General features: G+C 43.0%; 2 protein-coding genes across 5 annotated transcripts in view; one reads left to right on the top strand and one right to left on the bottom strand.

The window, feature by feature from the left end:
* Positions 1-6,038, top strand: part of pkp3a (plakophilin 3a) — a 17,735-nt gene extending 11,697 nt beyond the window's left edge. For both annotated transcript variants that reach the window (XM_026175605.2, XM_026175604.2), the window contains 9 exons: positions 383-587; positions 1,356-1,557; positions 1,825-1,942; positions 2,376-2,537; positions 2,632-2,811; positions 3,469-3,625; positions 3,805-4,000; positions 4,112-4,199; positions 5,012-6,038. In XM_026175605.2, coding sequence (XP_026031390.2) covers positions 383-587; positions 1,356-1,557; positions 1,825-1,942; positions 2,376-2,537; positions 2,632-2,811; positions 3,469-3,625; positions 3,805-4,000; positions 4,112-4,199; positions 5,012-5,053 — 1,350 coding nt within the window. In that variant the 3' untranslated portion in view covers positions 5,054-6,038. The remainder of the gene's footprint in view (positions 1-382; positions 588-1,355; positions 1,558-1,824; positions 1,943-2,375; positions 2,538-2,631; positions 2,812-3,468; positions 3,626-3,804; positions 4,001-4,111; positions 4,200-5,011) is intronic.
* On the bottom strand, positions 5,624-17,394 carry sigirr (single immunoglobulin and toll-interleukin 1 receptor (TIR) domain). 3 transcript variants are annotated; one of them, XM_026175656.2, is made up of 10 exons: positions 17,141-17,394; positions 15,391-15,654; positions 14,952-15,159; positions 14,733-14,860; positions 13,499-13,639; positions 13,267-13,410; positions 8,599-8,701; positions 8,243-8,393; positions 7,423-7,600; positions 5,624-6,991 (listed from the first exon to the last, which is right to left on the bottom strand). In XM_026175656.2, the coding sequence occupies exons 1-10, from the start codon at positions 17,208-17,210 to the stop codon at positions 6,822-6,824; spliced, it is 1,557 nt and encodes a 518-aa protein (XP_026031441.2). In that variant the 5' UTR covers positions 17,211-17,394; the 3' UTR covers positions 5,624-6,821. The 3 variants fall into 3 exon arrangements, with proteins under 3 accessions (XP_026031441.2, XP_080160012.1, XP_080160011.1); XM_080303886.1 differs by lacking the exon at positions 17,141-17,394 and adding an exon at positions 16,748-16,900; XM_080303885.1 differs by lacking the exon at positions 17,141-17,394 and adding an exon at positions 16,693-16,837.

The following is a 17,394-nucleotide window of genomic DNA, read 5'->3' as shown; positions in this document are numbered from 1 at the left end:
ATTAAGAAACTCATTCATGAAAGTTGTTTTCCTTCAAGTGCCAGCATCCACTGATAGATGTTTCTCCTCTTCTGGTGACTTTATATAAGCTGGGGCTTCGGTTCTGGTGTGTCCTAGTTCTTCTTCTACTTTTTCTTCTTCTTCTCCATTTCTTAACTTGAGATAGTGCGGCAATCTCTTGTCGGCAGATTTAACTTCTCCAAAAATAATTTTTAAAGGGAATTTTCTGACTTTTTCAAGAATTAAATGACCCTTTCACATTGTTTCACATTGAAGCAACTCTCAGTTTTTATAATTTCATTTAGGTCCCTGTCCCAGTCCTACAGTCCTAGAGATTGTATAAATACCCAAATGCCCAACTGTTTTTTCCTTCCCTCTTTAGGTGCGTCAACTGGGTGGCATTGGTGATTTGGTGCAGCTGTTCAACAGCCAAGACCCAGAAGTACGGCGCTACGCCACTGGTGCCACACGCAACATCATCTACGAGAACCAGGAAAACAAGTCGGCCCTGATCGATAAGGATGGCATCCAAGAGCTCGTCAAGGCGCTTGAGGAGAACGATGACGAGCTCCGCAAAAACATCACAGGTATTGCAACGCATGCACCAGAGAAGCACCTAGAATATTGTTTTGGAGCTTTCCCACAAGAGGAAGTGGCTACAGATTGGTTCAAGTCAGTGTGTGGATTTAAAGTGATCAGATTGTCAAAAAGAGCAGTCTTTGAAATTGATATTGTTCAAACAAACGAGAGCACACCGTGGAGATTTGCAAGGCATGGGGCGTGTCTGAATACACAGAGAGTTGGATGGGGAACTGCTGTCATGTCTATAGACTGTGTAGGTGAGGATGGGAGCTGTGTGGGCCCGTGAAGCAGCAGTATGTCAGCCGCCCCCTTTGATGAGACAAGACCTTGTCACTTTTGTCCTTTAAGCCACAACACAGAGTGCTAAGTAAAACGCCTTGGCATAGGGAATAACTTTTACCTGTACTTATTAACATCAGTGGGCTTCCAAAATGTGACAGCAGATGACAGGTTTTTGATTCATGGAGCACAATGTAATCCTCAAATGGATATTTTATTTTAATGGCATGTGTTTTTTGGGGGGGGATATTTCTGCTAAGCTATGGTAGGTTAAATAATTACTGTGAAATCATTTTAAATTGGTTAATGTTCATTTAACTCACTGCTGGCCTGAAAAAACATAGTTTCCCCCAATTTTTTGGTTAACTGTTGCCATACTTCTTGAACTCAATCAATAAAAACATCCTGAAATCATATTTGAGAAAAGCTGATGACAAAAAAGAGAAGCAATAATATGCCTAAATGCCAGTTTTTATTTGTCCGTATTCGTGCAGGTATCTTTTGGAACCTTTCATCCAAAGAAAACCTTAAGGAGAAACTAGCCAAAGCGACACTTCCTACACTTGCTCAAAAGATCCTCGTCCCCCTCTCGAAAAACGAGATGGGTCGGACTGCGCATACCGATTCAGACACAGAAATCCCTCCTGAGTCCCCTTCCGAGACAGAAATCTTCTGCAACGCCACAGGATGCCTCAGGTGCACCTCATTTATGTGTCTTGCGTCTGCAGCTGCTACATGATTGATTAAAATGTATGCGTATGCTTTTCCTTTCCCATGACTGCATTTGCATTTGGCAAGCTTGTTTTTTCACACCCAGCGCTTTTTTTGCTGATTACTCCAGCCTCCAGTTACCTTTGACTCTAATGCATTGGTGCCAGGAGTCCTGTAATCTATATGTGCACAACACTCAATCTGACCTGAAGAAGTTCTCTGAAATCACTTGCTTATTTTCTGTGTTCTTAGGAATTTGAGCTCCGTGAACGAAAAGACCCGCCGGTCGATGAGAGAAACAATTGGAATTGTGGAGTCTTTGGTGAACTACATCAAGGCCTGCCTCAAAACAAACAGAGCCGATGAAAAGGTGGGAGAATAGCTAAAAAATAAGGAGAAATCCAGAGAAGGCAAAAAATAAAATACACATTTTTTTTAATAAGCCCCTCCTACCAGAGGAGGCGAGGCACTGCCACATGCTTCAATAGCACTAAAAGTAAGTCAGTGTTGACGTTGGCGTTCATGTGGGATTCAAACCCTGGTCCTCCAGGTGAAACCCTTCTTTTTATCTCTTTTTTAAACTATATATATAGTGCTCAAGTTGGTTTGATAAGTGACCTCTTACAGGTTTGTTTTTGTTGTTGTTGTTTTTAACGCCTACAGTCTAGTTTCCCCTAAGACAACTTGAGTTGCAGTATATTATATATGTTGTTTTTTTTGTTTTGTTTTTTTGTCCAAAATGATACACAGGCCTAATTTCCTTTGTGTACTTATTTGTCTGGATGTGTGTATGTCTGTTCTAGGGGGTGGAGAATTCAGTGTGTATCTTGAGGAACCTCTCCTACCAGCTCTACAGCGAACTTCCATCTTCTGTTTTAGCCCGCATTGAACCAAACAGAGATCAGGACAATGGGCTGGGCGAATCCATCGGCTGCTTTACACCTCAGAGCCGAAAAACCAAAACTGTAAGCACGCGTGAGAACCGCTCCATTAGCAAGTGCACATAGACCATCCTGCACATCTTAATTCTGCCTTCTCCTGTATTTCTTTGACTGACAGAAAAAGAAGCAGTTTCAAATTTTAGGTCAAGTTGCCAAAATGCCAAATGGTATGGAGTGGCTCTGGCATCCTGATATTTTGAAGGTGTACCATGAATTGCTGAAAAAATGCGAAATCAACAGTAACACCCGCGAAGCAGCTGCTGGAGCACTGCAGAACATCACAGCTGGAGACAAAAGGGTGAGCAGCAAATTCATCAGGGATTCAAATGTAGTAACCATACGCTGTATATAAAAGATGTAAACAGCTACAGTGGCATCACCCAGCATCCCAGAGTGGTGGGAATACAAGTTGCATTAATAAAGAGTTTGTTGTGTTTAATGTAATAAAGATGTTCAGAGATCAAAGACAAATGGAGTACATCTTATCTTAATAAGGTCCAATTACCTAAAAGAAAAGTAAAACAGTCGAATTTCACTCACCAAAATGAAATAAAGTTTTCTTGGATGCACTGTAACACAGAGAAAGCCAAAACTGCTTTTTCCGCTAATTCCATTAAAAATGTTTCCAAAGGAGTCGCTGGTACATACAAGGCCAAACTGTCCGGATAAGGGACTAATGTCAGCCGTAGTTACATTTTTTGTCTTGTGCCCGCTCTCGGGGAAATACAACTACAACTGGAAAAAAAGACATCACAGTTACGGACATTACACATATTACAAGGAAGTGCTGAGTAACACAGTGATAACATCATCACAAATCAAAGCACAAGCAACACAGAGATGAAGGACTCGGTATAAAAGATCTCTAACAATGCAAAGTTTACAAAGGTTGTTTGATAATTGGCTATAATTAGTCCATCTCATACATTAATTGCTCTGTCTCTTTAACTTGTAGTGGCCTGCGGTGCTGAGCGATATGGCTTTGGACAAAGAACGCATGGTGCCAACCATCATAGACATGGTACCTCGTTCTGCCAAAGATGCAGAGCTGCGTTCGCTCACAGGTTTCCTACGAAACCTTTCCCGCCATACCGACGATAAAGACGACATGGGTCAGTCTTCTTTTTTTTTTTTTTTCTCTTCCCCTTCTGTAGAAATGTTGATGTCTCTAAGACACAGAATATAAAACCCTAAACTGTTGTCTTTGCAAAATTTTAAGAATTAGTGGATTGTCAAAATTGATTTTCACATTTCTTTTTATAAGATGTGTAATTTGTATCGGTTTATTTAGCCAAAAAGACTGTGAACACACTGGTGGATAAACTGCCTATGGATGGAAATCAGAAGTTTCCCTCCAGCGAATCGGTGGTCAACATCTGCGGTGTTTTCAATAACCTGGTGACTGGCAGCATGAGTGCAGCCAGAGACATCGCCCAATTTGATGGCGTGCTAAAACTGATAAGCATCCACGACACACGAACCAGCAGGTTGGAACATTTTTCCAGACTCCTGATGTTCAATTTTAATGTTGCTATCCAAAATTTTGTGTGTGAAGTCATTTGTATCATTTAATAACCTTGGATGAAATATTTTTCTAGCCTTGAAAAAAATAAGGCATCCACAGCAGCAGCCACAGTTCTGTCCAACATGTATCATTACAAGAAGCTGCACAGACAGTACCAATCGGTAAGAGATGGCTTTGAGCTCTGCACTTCTAATCATGACATGCAATAAAAAATCAATAATATATCAAAGATAGAGCATCTAATTTCCTTCTATTCCTCATATATTTAGACAAACACCAATCTTTCCATTTTCAGTTTACTCTTTTTTTCCAAGCTTTTGACACTTAAAAAAAATCCTTTTAAAGAGTTTCCTGACCTGTCCACACAAAAGTGAATATTCATTGAAAACAGTTTCTTTTCTCGCCGCCCCACCCTCATTCTTATCAGCTTGTGTGCATTTGTGTGTACATGCACATTATGTCTGAGTGTGAAAGAGTGAGAGTGACGGGAATTCTATGACAAACTCTGTTCATTCTCTGCAAAACTCTCTGTTAGATGACACGTTTAACACCTCACACTGCTACTCTTTAAACACACACACACACACACACACACACACACACACACACACACACACACACACACACACACGCGCGAACATATCCAGTCAGGCAGGTTCAGGGCTTGAGAAGGATAAGGTAATTTTACTGCCTTCTGCAGATCGCAGCTTGTCCCACCCATAGGTGTGGCGTACAGCTTGTTTCTTCATGAACTTGTTCACACAACAGGAAACATGATTTAATGTTGGCTTTGATTAGAGTTTTCATTTTATTAATCAGATACGCACTCCATTGCGTTACTTTACATTTTGCATAATATTGTAAGTACAAGAGCACAGATTAAACATGATCTTAAGATCACGGCAGGTTGTTTTTCTGTGTTTTGAAGTATATTTAATATCATAACATCTTGTTTGTACCTTTTGTGCTACAGAAAGGATTCACAAAACAGTATCAATCAACGCTATTGATCTAAAGCTGAGGTAACTTGGGACAAATTCAATTCTACAACAGCGAACAATCCTGAAGTCTACCAGCACTCAGTGGCAGAAATCTATACCACAGTAACATCTGCTCTGTCTTTACCTGCAATCATTTATGTTATGGATATCAATACACAAGTAACAGAGGATCCATCCAAAGGAAATGTCAGTGGCATCAATGCAGTGCAAGAATTTATGGATTCTAATACACATATTTGCACCTTAAGCATTTACTCTCTTTGTTAGATCACTGTATGCGTTTTATGTATAATCAGGGATTTATTTTCTGTCACAGAGGTTTTAAAGCAGTTGATGGACAATCTGATGGACACTTGTGCCTTAGGTTTTAACAAAACTCCCTGTTTTGTCTCTCTCGTTTACGGTTCAGATGCAAGATAGCCTTGTTTTTGTAAATATTGCTTTTTCTTTTGCATCGAAATGACATGTGTGTGTTTTATAGACAGCAGTCCTTTGTACTCGTAGTTTTCAGATAGATGATGTCTGTTATATTTGAATGTAAACCATAGATTTATAGAAATTTGGATGTAAATAAATTAGCTTAAGGGGGGGGTGTCATTCAATGTGGAATTTTGTTTATACATATTTCTATTCTTATGCAATGTTGTTATTGTAATCACTGGTTTTCTGTTGTAATTAATGGTGTGTGCTTAATGCTGGGGTGGCTTGATTACTTGTTGCAGGACAGATGAAACCAAGTATTTGTCATTTTAGCTATTAGCTGTGGCAAATTGTAGATGTAAACGTCTTTCAAACCTGGATCCATTGTGCAGTAAATCTATTTTGCAAAGTCTATTGTATAAAAATTAAATCCCTGAACTGCAGCAGTTGCTGCTCAGTGGCATAAATGGTAACCTTGTGTTTCTGTGTGTGCAGTAGAAGACACTTTGTTTGATTCTTTTTGCAGAGGTGTCATCTGCATATTTAACATCTAATAAAGAGAAACATTTGGAAATGAAATGACATTTTGTTTACGTTTCTTTAGCGTGTGCGCACAGCACCATTTGCTGCCGAAACAGACTCACACCAACACTGTAAAATGCCAGCCACACCCTGTTTGCATATTTGTTCCTGCTCAGACAGGAACAATACCAGACCTTCCCTGCTGCACCCTTATTTAGGCTCTTACCTCAGTGCAGGACCTCCATGAGGAGAGAGAACATCAACGTTTACAAAGGAAGAAAACCTTGTGATTGATTTCCAGTACGTGCAAAGCTTCCAGCTAAACAATCCTATTGTGTGGGAGTCCCGTTCCTTCACCTGACTAGGAAAAAAAGCATATTCCCTGGATTCTCTGGACTGATATCTGATCTGTCATGTGTATGTTTTTATGTCTTTGCCAACTATTTGTTTACTGCCAACTATAAAAGGAAGATCGAGTGCTTATAAATTAAAAAAGAAAATCCTTAAGACACCGTCATTACACTGTCTTTTGTTGGAGACTAAAATAAAGATCAACAGGGTAAATTGGCAATTAATAAAATATTTATTGTACACACACTCTTAATTACACTTACTTCCCTGAAATACTTCAGACAATTTCTCACAAAGTATGTTACACATCAGTATGAAATGTAAAAATGCTAAAAATCATCTATGGCATGTAGAAACAGAAAGCAACACACTGATTTTAATAACACATTGTACAGAATGGAAACAGTTGGCTACACGATGGAGAAAACAAAGAAAAGACGTGCCGACAGCGATCTCTACAGAGCGTCGAGTTTTAGAAAGGAGTGTGAATCAGATGTCCTCAGCGACCAGGCAGTAGAAGTCTGAGCGTGCTGCGTAGTTGCGTGATCCCAGGTCCGAGATGTCGATGTCAGAGGGTTTTGGCTCAGCTGCTGAGCTGGTTGCAGCGGGGAGAACTGGAGCTTTGCAGGACAAAGCTTTGTAGACAGGGAGGCGAAGACCTGCGACACAGAGAGAAGGAGAGCGATGCAAAATGTCAATAGTGAAATGAAAAGTAAATATGTGAAAGACCATTGTGATATAATGCCTTAGTTATGAAGTTAAGTATTAACTATAGCTTAGTCAGTATTTGTTTATTCAAATTGGGAACTAACTAAGTGAAATGAAGAGAGTTTCGACTCTGACGTGTTTTTTTTTTTTTTTTAAGTCTTTCAGGTTGAGACTTGTATGAAGGCTGGAACATTTTATGTTGCACTCTTGTGACAACAAGTACAAGAACTGCTGAATAGTTGATGATTTGCATTATTGGATCAAAGTCATTAACAGGTGCTTGTTAAACATGTGAATGCTTGCCTCAGTATTTTTTCCAGATATTAAAATTTTAACATTTTTGTGTGTGTTTCTCACACAAAACCTAGACTGCACCTCTTACCCAGATCACCGGCAGGGTCCGTATCTGAACGGCAGTTCAGGTAGTCCGGCTGAAGGGTCAGCATCGGGTCTTTGTCATCCTCCAGCAATGTCTGAGGGTCACCAGCAGACTCCTTGTGGAAGACAACACTGCGAGGCATTGCTAAAGCTAGCTCTTTCCAGAAGACAGATGAAGGCGTCTGTGCAAACACAAGCACAAAGACACCAAATAACATTCGTCCCAGCAAGCTGCTACAAAGTCAAACGAACCTTATAAAGTGCAATGCTATAGTTTTCATTTCATTTTGAATTGATAAAGCTGCTCATTTTTGATATCAATAATGCATGATAGCAAAGTGAAAACAAAGATGTTTCAACTTTTATGAAAGACTGAGAAAAATATGTGAAAATGCATGACTGTGGCAGTCACTTTTACAAGCTAACTTAGTGATAATTCAGATCTTCTTGGGGGGGGGGGGGGGGGTCCTGTAAAATAAACACTAGCTTTATCACTATTATTATTCTAGCCTTGAACCTTCCAATAAACTTTTGAGAACGTAGAAGAACACAAAAATCTTCTGACTTGTAACTGACAGATTTCTATCTGCACTGTTACTCTCTGTTATTGTCTCCTCTTCCTGGTTTTCCCTGGTTTGAAGTGGGCAGTGCTACAGTTGAAAATGTAATGGCATGTACAAATGCAAACCAATCATTCCCCACATTTTAAACCTAAACATCGTGACAACCAATCAAATCTACCACACCCACAGTGTCCTTCGGATAATGTCAGTCGAAACTATCCATCATATTAGCAAGGAAACAACATATGGCTGGAGTATTACCACAGAGTTGTGTCTCCAGGTAAGTATGGTGAGGCAGTGCTGGTGCTCACTAAGCAGCTGTTTGAACTCTGGCCTCATGCGCTTATACTGAGCATCCAACAAGATGAAGATGGGCTGCTGACACAACTCCAACAAGTGCAGGAGGCCTTGTCTAAAAAATACACAGAGCTCCAGTTAAACATAGGACACTGCATATTGGAGCAATTCTGCCCTCAAGTGGTACGATGTACTAATACACAAATTATTACATTTGCTTTCACACTTTCATAACTTGGCTGTTTGCTATATAAATTCAATATCATTTTTATTTATAAAGCAAAGTTTAAATAGTGATATTTCTGTGTATTCCGTCCTACCTGAAGTTACTGGAACACCAGTCCTGTTCAAGGTAAGCAAAAGAGAGCAGCACGATGAGGCGCCGAGAGCGACTGATGTTCATTAGGAGCTCTGCAGAAGGATCTGAAAACAGATGGTGCAATTAAAAAGGCAAAAATTAATGTTTTTTACACGAATCAGTGCAGAATATTAAGAACACTCTTACTGTTTCCATAAACATTAGGAGGGTAAGTAGCAGCCATGTGCTGCTACCTCTATAAAAGTAGAAGAGCTGCATCTCAGACTTTGCAGGCCTCAGTCAGCATATTAAAGGTTAAAGTTACAACAGCCCCTCCTTGAATCGCTACCTTATCGACCCATGCTCCCGCAGGCCCACCACCCGCAGGAGGCGCCATAGGGGTCGGGTGCATTGTGTGCCGGGTGGCGGCCAGGAGCGGAGGCCCTGGTGGACTGACCCCCGGCTGCCAAGACTGGCAATAGGGACATGGAATGTCACCTCTCTGGTGGGGAAGGAGCCTGAGTTAGTGCGTGAGGTTGAGAGGTACCGGCTAGATATAGTCGGGCTCACCTCTACGCATGGCTTGGGCTCTGGAACCAGTCTCCTGGAGAGAGGCTGGACTCTGTCTCAGTCTGGAGTTGCCCCTGGTGAGAGGCGGCGGGCTGGGGTGGGTATTCTAATATCCCCTCGGCTTGCTGCCGGTACGTTGGGGTTTTTCCCGGTGGACGAGAGGGTTTGTTCCCTGCGCCTTAGGGTCGGGGAACGGGTCCTGACTGTCATCTGCGCTTATGCGCCGAGTGGCAGTTCAGAGTACCCAGCCTTCTTAGAGTCCCTGGGGGGGGGGTGCTGCTCACGTGGGTAACGACAGCGAGACCTGGAGGGGCGTGATTGGGAGGAACGGCCTCCCTGATCTGAACCCGAGCGGTGCTCTGTTATTGGACTTCTGTGCTAATCACAGTTTGGCCATAACGAACACCCTGTTCGAACATAAGAGTGTCCATAAGTGCACGTGGCACCAGGATGCTCTAGGCCGTAGGTCGATGATCGATTTTGTAATCGTATCAGCAGACCTGCGACCATATGTTCTGGACACTCGGGTAAAGAGAGGGGCTGAGCTGTCAACTGATCACCACCTGGTGGTGAGTTGGATCAGGTGGCGGGGGAAGACGCTGGACAGACCTGGTGCACGTCTAGCAGAGGCCCCAGTCCGCGAGATCTTCAACGCACACCTCCGGCAGAGCTTCAACAGCATTCCGAGGGAGACTGGGGACATTGAGTTCGAATGGACCATGTTCAGCGTCTCCATTGCCGAAGCTGCTGCATTGAGCTGCGGCCGCAAGGTGGTTGGTGCCTGCCGTGGTGGTAATCCCCGAACCAAATGGTGGACACCAGAGGTGAAGGGAGCCACCAGGCTGAAGAAGGAGTCCTATCGGGCTTGGTTAGCCTGTGGGACTCCGGAGGCAGCCGACAGGTATCGACAGGCCAAGCGGAATGCGGCTCGGGCAGTGGCTGAAGCAAAAACTCGGGTGTGGGAGGAGTTCGGAGAGGCCATGGAAAAAGACTTTCGGGCTGCCTCGAAGAGATTCTGGCAAACCGTCAGACGTCTCAGGAGGGGAAAGCGGTGCTCTACCTGCACTGTGTATAGTGCTGGCGGAGCGCTGCTGACGTCGACTGAGAAAATTGTCAGGCGGTGGAAGGAATACTTCGAGGACCTCCTTAATCCCACTGACACGTCTTCCGAGGAGGAAGCAGAGTCTGGGGATGAGGGGAATGACCCGCCAATTTCCGGGGGCGAGGTCACTGAGGCAGTTAAACAACTCCTTGGTGGCAGAGCCCCTGGTGTTGATGAGGTCCGCCCCGAGTTCCTGAAGGCTCTGGACGTTGTAGGGCTGTCCTGGTTGACACGCCTCTGGAATGTTGCGTGGAGATCAGGGGCAGTACCTGTGGACTGGCAGACCGGGGTGGTGGTCCCCATCTTCAAGAAAGGGGACCGGAGGGTGTGTTCCAACTACAGGGGGATCACACTCCTCAGCCTCCCTGGGAAAGTCTATGCCAGGGTGCTGGAAAGGAGAGTTCGTCCGTTAGTCGAACCTCGGATACAGGAGGAACAATGCGGTTTTCGTCCTGGTCGCGGAACACTGGACCAGCTCTTTATCCTCTCCAGGATACTTGAGGGTGCATGGGAGTTTGCCCAACCAGTCTACATGTGTTTTGTGGACTTGGAGAAGGCATTCGACCGTGTCCCTCGGGGTGTCCTGTGGGAGGTGTTGCGGGAGTATGGGGTGTCTGGCCCATTGCTACGGGCCATTCGATCCCTATACAACCGTTGCAAGAGCTTGGTTCGCATTGCCGGCAATAAGTCGGACTCGTTCCCGGTGGGTGATGGGCTCCGCCAGGGCTGCCCTTTGTCTCCGGTTCTGTTCATAATTTTTATGGACAGGATTTCTAGGCGCAGCCAAGTGGCGGAGGGCTTTCGCTTTGGTGGCCTCAGAATCTCATCTCTGATTTTTGCAGATGATGTGGTTCTGTTGGCTTCATCGGGTGAGGGCCTCCAGCTCACACTGGAGCGGTTCGCAGCCGAGTGTGAAGCAGCGGGAATGAGGATCAGCACCTCCAAATCTGAGGCCATGGTTCTCAGCCGGAAAAGGGTGGAGTGCCCACTCCGGGTCGGGGATGAGTTCCTGCCCCAAGTGGAGGAGTTCAAGTATCTCGGGGTCTTGTTCGCGAGTGATGGGAGAAGGGAGCCAGAGATCGACAGACGGATTGGGGCTGCAGCTGCAGTAATGCGGACGCTGCACCGGTCCGTCGTGGTGAAGAGGGAGCTGAGTGTAAAAGCGAAGCTCTCAATTTACCGGTCGATCTACGTCCCTACCCTCACCTATGGCCACGAGCTGTGGGTAGTGACCGAAAGAACGAGATCGCGGATACAAGCGGCAGAAATGAGCTTCCTCCGAAGGGTGGCTGGCCTCTCCCTTAGAGATAGGGTGAGAAGTTCGGCCATCCGGGAGGGGCTCAGAGTAGAGCAGCTGCTGCTCCACATCGAAAGGAGCCAGCTGAGGTGGTTCGGGCATCTGACAAGGATGCCCCCTGGGCGCCTCCTGGGTGAGGTGTTCCAGGCATGTCCCACCGGGAGGAGGCCCCGGGGCAGACCCAGGACACGCTGGAGAGATTATATCTCTCGGCTTGCCTGGGAACGCCTTGGTATTCCCCCGGATAAGCTGGAGGAGGTGGCTGGGGAGAGGGAGGTCTGGGCCTCTTTGCTTAGGCTGCTGCCCCTGCGACCCGGCCCCGGACAAAGCGGATGAAAATGGATGGATGGATGGAGTTACAACAGTACAAATAGAAAAAGACTGACAAAGTGTGGCTTGTTTGGAATGTTTGAAAAGTTGCATCTTAGCAAACCACAAGACTTCTGGAACAATGATCTGTGACGGCCAAGACCAAAGTGGAAATGTTTGGCCATGACACAAAGCACCAAATATAGTGAATACCAAACATAGCATATTAGCACAAACACCTCATACCAACTGTGAAGCACGGTGGTGACGGGCTGTGATTTGCGCTTGTTTTGCAGCTACAGAACCTGGGCACCTTGTGGTCTCTGAGTTGACCAATGGTGCTGGAGTTTAGTGACTAAGAGGCTGGCAAGGCTAGCACAGAGAGCTGACCAGTGGATTTGAACTCATAAACCTTTTCTGTTTCATTTCTAACATTTCTAACTATTGTAACACTGTATGGCCTGAGTGTAGTTAACCTCCTAAGACCCGAACTCTTCCATGGCATGCATTTTTAATTTCTCTTTGATATTTGGGCATATTGGGACCTGATGAGTGTAAAAACAAAGAATTGCCAGATTTTTTTTTGTTTTACCTGATTTTTGTTCCTGACAAAAATGAGATGCACATATGAGGATATTTGTTTAAAATTTCAATAGAACAGTGGCAGTATAATGTCCTCGTAAGTGGATATCAGGCCCTTGTAGAGCAAAATTTTGTATTTTGGTCTAGACAACCCAAAACGTGATGTCCACATATGTGGACACCGGGTCCTAGGAGGTTAAAGATGAATTTGACTTCTTCAATTTCACACATTCCTGAAAGATGTGAACTCAGACAGTCAAAGACAGCTGTTATACATTAACTCTCACTCTGTCTACAGGTGTGACAGGCAATCTGACAGAGAGTGAGACCTATATTTTTGGTCTTTTTCTGACTGGGACAACTGATTTTCTATGGTTTATACAGAGTGCTGGCTTTCAGCACTTTAACCATATCTAGTCACATATGGGGCAATCTGTCTGAAAGCTAAAGCCTGGTATGAAATTGGGTCATGCAACAGGCACAGCGGTAAATATACAAGAGAAAGCTTGAAAAAGAAAAGAATAAAGGTGCTACAATGCCCCAGCTGTGCATAGACGAATACTCACAAACTTCAATGAACTAAAGCAACAAAGAGTGAGACGAAATTCTTGCACAACGATGTGAGAGACTGATAAACTTGTGAAGAAGTTATTGCTCTGATGTGGTTCTGAAAATTACTGATTCAGAGTGTCCTATAAAAATGATGTTTTTCATGATTGTTCATTTCAGTGGGTTACTTAAAATTATATATGCTGATCATGAAGCAGGCATGAATGAGGGAAGCAACACAGAAGCAATAGTAGCGCTGCAGTGTGGGAATATAATCATACCTGCACCAGGTAGTATATCGTTGTCATTGAGGTGCACTTTGTACCCATTTATATTTTCCAGGTGAGGTTTGAGTACGAAGTTGACAAACTTCCTGTCATAGTCATTATTCACATATGAGATATAGGCATCATATAATTTCCCATCTGAAAAGGTTCAGACACAAACATCCAGGTGTTGTTAATACAAAAATATCAGTGCGGCAACTTAATTTAAATTCAAGAGAGGTCTCACCATTGAGTTCATAGTCTCCATACGAGTTCTTGTACCAGAGTTTGATGTTCAGGTGGCACCTCGAGTAAATGACAGCAGCTAAAGCCAGGAACAGGAGGAGGATGACAGCTGCAATCACGGCACCTGTGTGACTGGGGCTGCCTGGACATAGATACCAGAAGCAAAAGGAAAATCAATGGAAATCAATGGAGAATATAAAGGTAATACTCCAATGAAAAGATTTTATATTATACAACATATATTGTGGCACAATTTTTAATATACAGCATAGACAGCAAGTAAACTTTTGGAGGAAAATCCAAGATAAAAAAAAAAGCACAGTTTTTTCAATTTAAATGATTAAAGATGTATGCTATATAATTATTCCACCCCGGAAAAAGAACAGCTCAAAGAATTAAAAGAACAAAATTACCATTATATTTATAGAGTATATGTGAATGTCTGACCACAACTGCACAGAAATAGTTTCTTTCCCAGTCTTTGTTTTTTTTTTAAAATAACAATAATGTATACTTTATTGATCCCCGTGGGGAAATTCCTCTCTGCATTTAATCCATTCACCCAGTGAAGCAATGGGCAGCCATTAGGCACCCGGGGAGCAGTGTGTAAGGATGATACCTTGCTCAGGGGTACCTTAGCGTAGCCTTTCAGTGGATTTGAACCCCCGACCTACTAATCATGGGGGCACCACTCTACCTACTGAGCTATCCCTGCCCCATTTTTTTATTTTATTCTTACCATGTAAAAAAAAGTAGTTACTGCTCACATAATATGTGACTATAGTGCTTTAAAGCATCAGTCTGGACCTGAACTAATTCATTATCAAAAATTATTCAATCAAGACAGAGCTACACAAGCATATCAAGTCAGATTCCTGTGTTTGTTGAGTTTGATGGTCCTGTGTAAGCACTTTAGTTAGTCTTTAATATTTAAGTTTGCAGGGAAAGGGCTGAAAATATAGTGTACGCTTAAACTAACTTCTTTTAGCTGCCGACTGTGTCCAGAGCAGTACATGCAAAGCCTAATGCCATCCAATGGAAGTAACCCACTGACTGTGGATCAAAATTTCAAAGAACCCCATTTAAAAGAAAACACCCTTAGCTGAGTAGATGGAATTTCTCCGTTAAATAGTTAGTATTTAAAGAATATGTTTAAATATGGAAAATAGACCCATTATGTATCCTGAATAGCCTCAACTCCTATTTGAGAAACTTGTTTGTTTTTTTATTTTTACCTAGATTCTTCAGACTGAAGTCAGCAGAAATGTTCCTCACTGTGCAGCTGTACAGCCCAAAATCTTCCAGCTCTCTGAGGGTGATCACTAGGAAGCTATTTACCATCAGCTGGTTGGCACCGGGAGACCTGATATAGTTAGACAGAAGATTAAGCACAGGTCTAAACACAGGTACATTATTAACTTTCGCCAAGCTAATATTCAACGGCTTCAAATCACCATGATGATGTGTTCAGCGAGGAAAGTGTGTGGTTATTGAGGGGATGACCATCTTTACTCCACTGCAACGTGGTGTCACATTGCTTCTCTGCTGGGTCCCAGAAGAGGAGAGCAGTGCAGTTCAGTTTCACAGTGGATCCCACATTTTCCCAGAGTGTTGTCGAGCCCCCGTTAGGTTTAAATTCTGGAGCCTTAGAGCACTGAGACTCTGTGTAAAGACACACAGCTGTTATCCATGTTCACTGCAAGATCTCCAGACAATCGGGGCCTTCATGCCACTTAGCACCTGAGCCTGTTACTAGAAGGCATGCTGAAACAAAATACCTGTTTGTAGGTATATCCATTCAATTAACCCCTTCAAATCCACACACAAACTCTACAGCAGCTCATTGATTTCGAAATAACTTAATTACTCTAGCACACTGAAACATTACTTTACCTTTAACTAGGAGACGCACAGTAAATGTGACCGTGCTGTTGCTCTGTTGCATACAGGTGTAATTTCCTTGGTCTTCCAAATTTAGGCTATTAAAGTCCAGGTAGATTTTGCTCTCATTTGTAGGGAGCTGCACGCAGTCCTTTTGCCAGGTCAGCTGTGTTTGAGATGTGCTCTGAACAATCTTCAGAGGGCACTGTAGTTGATATGGATGCCCGACAAATGCCGCCTGTTCTTTAAATCTACTCTCATCCACGCAAGTTTGACCTTCGTAGAGAAGAAATACAGAGGTTTACTTAGGACAGAGTATTCAGTCCGTGTCAGTGCATTTATATCCCTAAGATAAAATCTGTAGGCTACACCTCAAAGTATTGAAAGACTTAATATTTATATTTACATCTAGATTCAATTAATTTTATGAATCCCCAAAAGGGCAGTTAGTTTGCATCTTACCCAGACAACCTATTTAACAGTCAAATTCACACAGCCTACACTCTTTAAACACTACTCACAAACATTGTTCCAGTAGAAGACACAGATCAACAAACAATGAAGTTAAATAAAAAATATAAATAAAATAAATTAATAGGATTAACAAGGAGAAGTGTTTAAAAACTAGCAATCATGGAAAAATTAATCTAAATGATCCTGTCAGGGTTAAGTCATCAAATAGCCGAGGGAATTGAGGATTTTTGAGGAACCATTTGTTCTACACTGGACATAGCAGTGACTTGAGAGCAACTTCCTGAAATGAGACCACAAAGCATACAAAACATGATCAGGATGTTCAATACTGTTTTTTTCCTCCTTTATCCCCTGTTTTTGCTGATCAGGTATCATGTTATGTAAGGTAACATGACACCGCGCACTGTTGCATCACTAAAAACTGAATCAGATGCCCAACAATCTAGTATGAATGGGATTTATGTTATTTTGGCCCATAAACAAACCACAATGTAATAAGGCTACAGTATTAGCACAAATCTACCCCTGATGCATGCGGTATGATCAAATGGATGCAGGCCAAAATCCCCCGAAATTGGCTTTAGTTCCTTTTAAAGAAACATTTTGCATACAGTCTGTGCATACAAGCAGCTTGCACAGACTCTGTGGAGCGACACGACACTGTGTAGTTTTTAGGGCCTGGAGTAAGAGGTTAATGATGTATGAAGGTGAAGTTGTTTACACTTTCACCCATGAAGACGATGAGCAAAGGAGTGTTTCCCTGACTTAGATTATAATAGATTCAAACAATAATAATAATAATAATCAATAAAAACACCAGTGTAAACAAATGAGCCTTACCAAATTAAACACATCGGATAAACTAATGTCAGCTGCTGCTCTATTAAATCCTAACCTGTCGGTCAAGTTGGTCAGCGCATGCGCACATTGTGACGTTAAGGAAAAACCAACAAATATTCGCTCCTCCTTTTGACTTTTCCTCCTTTTCTTCTCTTTTTTTCTTTCAACCCGTCCGGGTCTAAAGTCCGTTTCTGGTCTTGTTGCCGGGCAACAGCATGTGACTGCGTGACAGTGACATGCGTGCACGCAATGACCACATGTGCATTGACCTGGTTGTTTAGCATACTCATCAGCATCTATGACCGCGATAAATAGTTTATAATAAAAACGCATCCACAATGAATACATTGAATACAGCCACAGCTCCCAGCTGTGGAGCTGTTAAGCAGGTGCTCCAAGCAAACTCTAAACCTGCCCTTAAAAAGTGATAAGTAAATAACACCCTTACCGACTGCGAGTAAACCTCTGTCCCATAACCCGGAGCACATCAAAGTGAAAGCCACTAAAATCACAGCCATGAGCGGGCAGCTGTTTCCCTCTTCCTCCGTCCTCAGGTGAACACTGAACCGAGTGCAGAGTTTTCTGTTTAACTACATCACTAAACCACAACTTTCCTGGCTTATTATATGGTTACAGAGTCGAGGCGGATATGCAAACGACAGCCTTGCGGTTCACTAACTGCACCTGGAAAAACCTGAAGCT

The sequence above is a fragment of the Astatotilapia calliptera genome, chromosome 7, assembly GCF_964374335.1.
Source record: "Astatotilapia calliptera chromosome 7, fAstCal68.1, whole genome shotgun sequence".
NCBI lineage: Eukaryota > Metazoa > Chordata > Actinopteri > Cichliformes > Cichlidae > Astatotilapia > Astatotilapia calliptera.
This window is presented reverse-complemented; position numbering and strand designations above follow the sequence as displayed.

Excerpts from the sequence above, each read along its gene's own strand:
- sigirr (XM_026175656.2), bottom strand. The coding sequence starts at position 17,210 with ATGGCTGTGATTTTAGTGGCTTTCACTTTGATGTGCTCCGGGTTATGG. Across the intron at positions 13,411-13,498 it reads TGGAGACTATGAACTCAATG|ATGGGAAATTATATGATGCC; the intron begins GTGAGACCTCTC and ends GAACCTTTTCAG. Across the intron at positions 8,394-8,598 it reads TGGTGTTCCAGTAACTTCAG|ACAAGGCCTCCTGCACTTGT; the intron begins GTAGGACGGAAT and ends TGTATTTTTTAG.